At 57.6% G+C, this 6,857-nt stretch overlaps 1 protein-coding gene across 1 annotated transcript in view; it reads right to left on the bottom strand.

The window, feature by feature from the left end:
• The window catches only part of HTT (huntingtin), a 154,206-nt gene that overhangs the window by 4,801 nt on the left and 142,548 nt on the right, over window positions 1-6,857 (bottom strand). The window contains exons 62-65 of the mRNA XM_006893659.1: window positions 5,231-5,361; window positions 4,995-5,124; window positions 3,895-4,050; window positions 522-712 (exon numbers count right to left, since the gene is read on the bottom strand). Of these exons, the coding sequence (XP_006893721.1) occupies window positions 522-712; window positions 3,895-4,050; window positions 4,995-5,124; window positions 5,231-5,361 (608 nt within the window). The remainder of the gene's footprint in view (window positions 1-521; window positions 713-3,894; window positions 4,051-4,994; window positions 5,125-5,230; window positions 5,362-6,857) is intronic.

Below are 6,857 nucleotides of genomic sequence, written 5' to 3'. Positions count from 1 at the left end.
GTGGAGGGGACACGTGGGGACACTGGAGGGGACACTGTGGAGGGGACACTGGAGGGGACATGTGGGGACACTGTAGAGGGGACACTGTGGAGGGGGACACGTGGGGACACTGGAGGGGACACATGGGGACACTGTGGAGGGGACTCTTGGGGACACTGGAGGGACACTGTGGAGGGGACACGTGGGGACACTGGAGGGGACACTGTGGAGGGGACACTGGAGGGGACACGTGGGGACACATGGAGGGGGACACGTGGGGACACTGTGGAGGGGACACGTGGGGACACTGTGGAGGGGACACGTGGGGACACTGTGGAAGGGACACGTGGGGACACTGTGGAGGGGGGACACGTGGGGACACTGGAGGGGGACACGTGGGGATACTGTGGAAGGGGGACACGTGGGGACACTGTGGAGGGGACATGGGTGCACACAAGGCAGAGCTGCAGGAGGGCACCTGCCCTGGACCCGGCAGAGGGGCACTGTAGAGACACGCAGGCACGCTGACCCCTGGCACTCACTGGGCGATCCCCTTGAGGTTGGACAGCAGGTAGTCGCTGACGACTGGGATGAGTTGCTTGGCCGTGTCGTCCAGCAGGTCACACTCGAGCACGTAGAGCACGCCGTGGAGGGCCCCGAGGCGACTGGGCAGGTGGCTGCTCCGGAGGGCGCTCTCCAGCAGGCGGCTGACGGGCTCCGCCACGGCCTTGTCCTGGAGAGGGCACAGATGGAGCTGTGCTGGGCAGTGCCTAGTGTCTACACTGACCCTGTATGGCCGGTGTCCTCGGAGGGCACCGACCCCACACAGACGGCGTCCTCTGTGGGCACTGATCTCGCATGGGATGGGGTCCTGTCTGTCCTGACCCATACAGGACTGTGCCCTTTGTCTGCACCAACCCTGAACTTAAGTGTCAGGCTAAACTCTGGCTCTAGGGATGAGAAAGTGGGACAGGGGCCGAGCGGCCAGCTGCCGCCCTCAGAGATGCTGCCCGAGATGGGCCCTGGGCTGAGGAATGTGGACTTCAGGGCTGGTCCACTGCACCTCCATCACCTCCGCTGTGTGGACAGCCACGTGTGGACAGCGGGTGTAGGTGGAAAGGAAACAAGCTTCTCCTCAGGAGGCTGGCGTCCAGCTCCGTGATGGGAGGGAAAGGCCCGGCTGGACAACACTTTGCACATGAAGTCACACCAGCTGCAGGGGACTGCAGTGTGCCCTCATGTGTCCCCAGGGGCAGGACTTGAGGAGTGGTGCTCAGTTTCCCTGGATGTCACAGGGGGGTCTCCCCAGACGTTACCGTGGAGAGGTGCCCCATCTCCCCTGACGTGACCAGCACGTCCTGGCCGTGTTCTGAGTCACTGAACTGCTACCCTGTCATATGCGTTTATATTAACGTGACCTACAAGGTGGCGCGCTCGTGTCACATCCGACACACTTGGCACACACTTCATCACACGGGGGTCTGTGGGTGCACGAGGAGGGCCACCCCCCCTCGCCTGGTCCTCAGAGGAGCACAGGCCGCCTGACCACCAGGCCCTGCACGGGAGCCTGCACCCACCGACTGCGCAGCAGGGGAAAGGCGGACAGCCGCCTTCCATAAGCCTGGACACCCGCTGGACACGGGCTTTGGTGCTGTCCTCTCCTCATCCTCATGCTCCCTCCCTCCGCCCCCACCTCCAACAGGCTGTGCAGCATTTCTAGACCCCGCTTCTAACAGCACGATGCTGGGGTTCGCGGCCTGTAGACAGGATTTCCTGACAGCCAGCAACCTCACCATCTCCACACCGGTGGTGTCTGTAAGGAGGGCGCACGCACACACTGGGCAGGTCGTCTCAGTCACTCTTACTGTGAGCTGCGTGACTCCCTGCTGACACGTGCCCCTGCAGGGGTGTGGGCTCAGGCAGACACACAATGGCACTCAGGCCCTGTGGGAACTGCCCAGAACGATGAAAGGAGCCCTTCCTCTGAGCTGCCTCGGCACAGGCACGCCCCCCCACAGCTCTGGAGAGGCCCCCCAGGAGGAGAGTGGGCACGCTATTGTCCCTGTGCCCTGGGGCCACTGCCGGCACCAGCAGGGCTCCGGGAAGGACAGCCACCCGAGGACACCGGGGCTCTGTGGGGTGTGTCCCCCACACAGCGAGAGCGGGAAAGGGTGCGGTGACCTGGGGCTCTGGTCACAGAGTGTGTAGGGGTGAGACAAAGTCACAACAACTAGCAACTCTCAACAACAAAAACCCTCAACTGGGAGAGGTTCCAACTCTGCCACTGTCACCCATGACCCGACGGCTGTCCCTGGCAGCCAGGCAGTGTGTGCTGAGTGAACCATCCCGAGTCCTCGCGGACAGGACTTCGGGGCCACCTGACCAGAACAAAGCGGATGCGGGGAGCCAAGCGCACCCCCTAATTCTGAGCAGCCCCACGGCCAATGCTGACACCAACCCAGGGCTCAGCCGGCTTCACTGCACTGGGCAGATCCGTGTATTTCTACTTGAAGGCTCATGCCACCCGCTTTGGGTAAGTTCCTTTTTGCCATTTTCCCACGGCATGTGCTCTCTGGGTAACTGCTGCCCATTTCATTAAGCACCAGGTAGTGCGAACAACTTTCACTGGCCGAGAAAGCAGGACAGTTAGGACTCGTGGTCGCCCTGAGAACAGACGTGGGCCTCGGGCCCTCTCCTCATCTGCCACACTCAGCCCTTCGCTGTAGTTACTGTGCCATTCCATCTCCACAGGGGTCCTCCTCCCTTCCACCGTCCCTCCACATTTCCAACTATGATGTCCACTTCAAGGAAGAGCCTTGCCTAGCAACAGGCCGAGGACACTTAAGCCATGGGCAGGATTCACTTTATGGCTCTCTCCTTCCACACTGTGATGCTGGTTGACCACGACATGCCATGCGTGAGGTGTCCCCTGCACTGTGGTGGTCTGTCTGTCTGTAGGTGTCCCCTGCACTGTGGTGGTCTGTCTGTAGATGTCCCCCTGCACTGTGGTGGTCTGTCTGTAGATGTCCCTCACCTCACACCATGGTGGTCTGTCTGTAGGAGGGGGAGAGTATTACACTGGCTGAATCCTGCCAAACCAGAGTTGGGAAAGAAACTTAAGAGTTTAGGAGCCACTGGAGTCTTCTTGAGTGGCGTCTGGTCTCTGTGGGAATGGAGATGCAGTCCCAGGGGGGAGGCTGAGGGCAGACAGGCAAATGGATTTGGGGCGTGGCTAAGAAGCTGCCCATCAAGGCTGTGGACATGCCACGGTGGAAGGACAATCACATTCTCTCCGTCCATTCCTACAGGTGCTGCTGTCATATAACGAAGGGCCAAGAGCCCTGCACCTGGCCAACCCCAACTCACTGCTTCTGGGGACTGGGGCTTGATGACATTGGCAAACTTCTCCCAGCCCCTCAATCCCGCCAGCTCATATGGGCTACAAAAGCTTGAGATGGGCCTTAAACGACTGGGACTGCAACTGGAACATTCTGTCAACATCAGACACCAATGCGAGGGGCCTGAAAGGCTTGGACAGACAGCAGGGTCCCATGCCGGCCTGTACCATGCCCGGGACAGCGGGGCCCCACACCCTCACGCTGGCCTGTACCATGCCCGGGACAGCGGAGACCCACACCCTCACGCTGGCCTTTACCATGCCCGGGACAGCAGGGCCCCAAGCCCCCATGCTGGCCTGTATCATGGCTGGGACAGTGGGGACCCAGACCCTCACGCTGGCCTATACCATGCCCGGGACAGCGGGGCCCCACGCCCCCATGCTGGCCTGTACCATGCCCAGGACAGCAGCGCCCAAGTCCCCACGCCGTCCTATACCGTGCCCAGTACAGCGGGCCCTGCACCCCCACATCGTCCTGTACCATGCCCAGCACAGCAGGGCCCCACGCCGGACTGTACCATGCCCAGGACAGCAGCAGCTTTGCATGTGGCTGGCACCAAGTACTGCACCAGGATCTCGTCTTCAGAAGGGTGCACCCGCCGGAGCTCCATCAGTGTCGAATACATCATCTCGAACTGGTTGCGCTCCGTGAACAAGTCTGAGACCACAAGGAGCTGCAAACACAGGGTGTTGGGGCAGAAAGGGGAGAGGCACGCTGAGGAGGGACAGCCCGACAGACAGAAACCAGGCCCCACAGGCTGCCAGCGGACAAGCTGGGGACTGGACTCCACCCGCCATGCCCTGCAAGGAAGGCCTGGCGGTCGACTCAGCGAAAGCTCTGAACACCCGCGGACAACTCCGCAACACCTGTTTGAACTTCCACAAATGTTCTCTGGAGTCCTCCATGATTTTAAGAAAGAAATGGAATCCTGAGAGTAGCAAGCGTGACAGCCTTTTCAGATCAGCTCTGGTGCACAGCGGGACCCTGGCCTTCTCATGGACCCTGGACAGTACCCACCAGGGAGCCTGGAGCCTGTGGTCCTGTCCATACCAGGTGCCAGATGTGAGGACACGGACCAGGAGTAAGAAATTTCCTCCCGTACAAGTCACTGAAGGGTCAGCTCCGGGCGCTGTGACTCAACAGCAAGGGGTTTTCTGAGTAGCACTGTGGGTAGATGCTCAGCTGACTCTATCAGAGGGTGTGCAGGAGGAAAGGCCTGGCAGTCTGCTTCGGGAAAGGCCGTAACGTAGGAGGCCCCCGGGAGCATGGCTCCTCTGGCCTGTAGGGTCGCTGTGTGTTATAAAGGACTTGACAGCAGACAACATCAAACAGCTGCGGGGTGTCCTGGCGGCCCAGTGGGCGGGTGCTTGGCTGTGTGGGGACCCACCCTGGCTCTGCAGGAGGAGGAGGCAGGCTGCGTCCATGAAGATCACACGCTCCAAAGGCCCAGCAGGGGACGAGGGTCCGATCACTCTCTCTCTCTCTCTCTCACACACACACACAGACACACACACACAGAGACACACACACACACTTGGCTGCACTGCGTCTACACCTTGTGCTGCTGCAAGGCTGTGTGTGTTGACGTGCGCGTGAGATCAGAACAGGCACACTCACAGATCGCACCACCTCGCTGATGAGAATGACAGGGGTCTTCCTGGCCGAGCCGGACGGCAGGAGCCAGCGGCTGTACAGCTCCAGCAAAAACTGTGAGCAGGAGTGGATGTCCACCCCGGCCCGATGCTTCCTGCAAGAGCAGAGGAGAAAACGAGCGCTTTCAAACAACCTCTGAACCAGAAGGTGAATGACCTCCAAGAAAACTCCAGAAAATCTTAAAAGGGCAAGTGAAGGACCTGGAGTTGACAGGTGATGTGGGCGGTGAGGAAGGCAGCGGCACGTCAGCCTCCTCCTCCTCCTCCTCGTCCCACTCCTCCTCTCGCAGGGGGGTGATGCTGTTGCCCAGCCACACAGAGTGGATTGAAACCTTGAAAAAACAGGGAACAACTATAAGAGATCATCTCACCCCAGTCAGAATAGCAAAATTTAGCAGAGCAGCAAACAACAAATGCTGACGAGGTTGTGGAGAAACTGGAACCCTTGTTCACTGTTGGTGGGAGTGTAAAATGGTGCAACCACTGTGGAAGGCTGTATGGCGCTTTCTCAAAAACTTGGAAATAGAGATACCATTTGACCCAACAATTCCACTACTGTGAATTTACCCCAAAGAAACTATTAACTGCCACCCAAGCAGATATATGCACACCCATGTTTACTGTGGCTTTGTTCACGATAGCAAGGAGTTGGAAACAACCATCAACAAATGAATGGATAGAGAAGCTGTGGTATACTCACACAATGGAATACTATGCTGCATTGAAAAACAAGGAACTCATGCAATATTATTCAAAATGGGTGACCCTGGAGGACATTATGCTGAGTGAAGTATCTTAGTCACAAAAGGATAAATATTGCCTAGGGCCACTGTTGTAAGACAGGACTGACATCAGGGTTGAGGGAACACAAAAAAAGGAGGAGAGGAATGTTGCATTGAAACAGATGAGGGAGAGATCTGTTTAAAAGGGACACATGCATGGGTATTCTTGTCGTTACAGAAGTCCAGACTGAGAGCTGCATAGTGGAGTGGACTTGGTGGGAGGGATTGTATAACAATGAAAGACTTTTTCTTTTCAAGGAGAGTGATTTGGCGGGAGAGGGGGTGGGCAAGGAGAAAAGTGCAACAGTGAATGACTGGAAATCCTAAATCTCTGTAAACTTCATTAAAATTAATAAAAAAAACTCCAAAAAAACAAAAAACAGGGAGACACTCAGGACACAAGGGGGGGGGCTCAGTGCCGGGGGATGATAGAGCACTGCCCGGACACCCCTCAGACACAAAGGGCCAGGGTAGGATGAGGGACACCCCAGGAACAGGGGGATGGAGTGTGCTGAACGTGCGGTAACCCTGGTCCTCCCTGACTGGTTACTATGTGAGCTAGGTCAGGTACTCCGTCATAGCCGTTTTCTGGCACTTTCTGCCTGACTGTGTGTCAGTAACTCTAGTACTCACTCACTAGTTACCCGAGGGAAGCCTGGCACTCGTTCACTGGCTGTGTATCTGTGGTCACCTTGGCACTCACTCGCTCCTGGTCTCGGTGATAAACCTGGTGCTCAGTGACTGGCCGTCGTCTACGGTGGACCTGTCCTCACTGTCCTCTTTCTGTAGGAAGGCCGGTCCTGACTGAGCGGCAGCTGTCTGAGGACCCTGGTACTCATTCACTCTTTGGGCCTCATCTGAAGGGAGCTTGGCCTTCCCCACTCACTGGTCATCACAGGAAGTTATCTCTGTGGTGCTTGCTCCCTGACATTCTCTGTGGTAACCACGCTAGTCATTCAGTGACAGTTTTCTGATGTCATTCTTGTATTTATTCACTGAAGTACATCTGGTACTCACTGACTATTATCTGGGGAAACACCTGTCCT

The sequence above is a fragment of the Elephantulus edwardii genome, unplaced genomic scaffold (assembly GCF_000299155.1).
Source record: "Elephantulus edwardii isolate Elephantulus edwardi_28Jun2011 unplaced genomic scaffold, EleEdw1.0 scaffold00129, whole genome shotgun sequence".
In the NCBI taxonomy this organism is placed as follows: Eukaryota; Metazoa; Chordata; class Mammalia; order Macroscelidea; family Macroscelididae; genus Elephantulus; species Elephantulus edwardii.
This window is presented reverse-complemented; position numbering and strand designations above follow the sequence as displayed.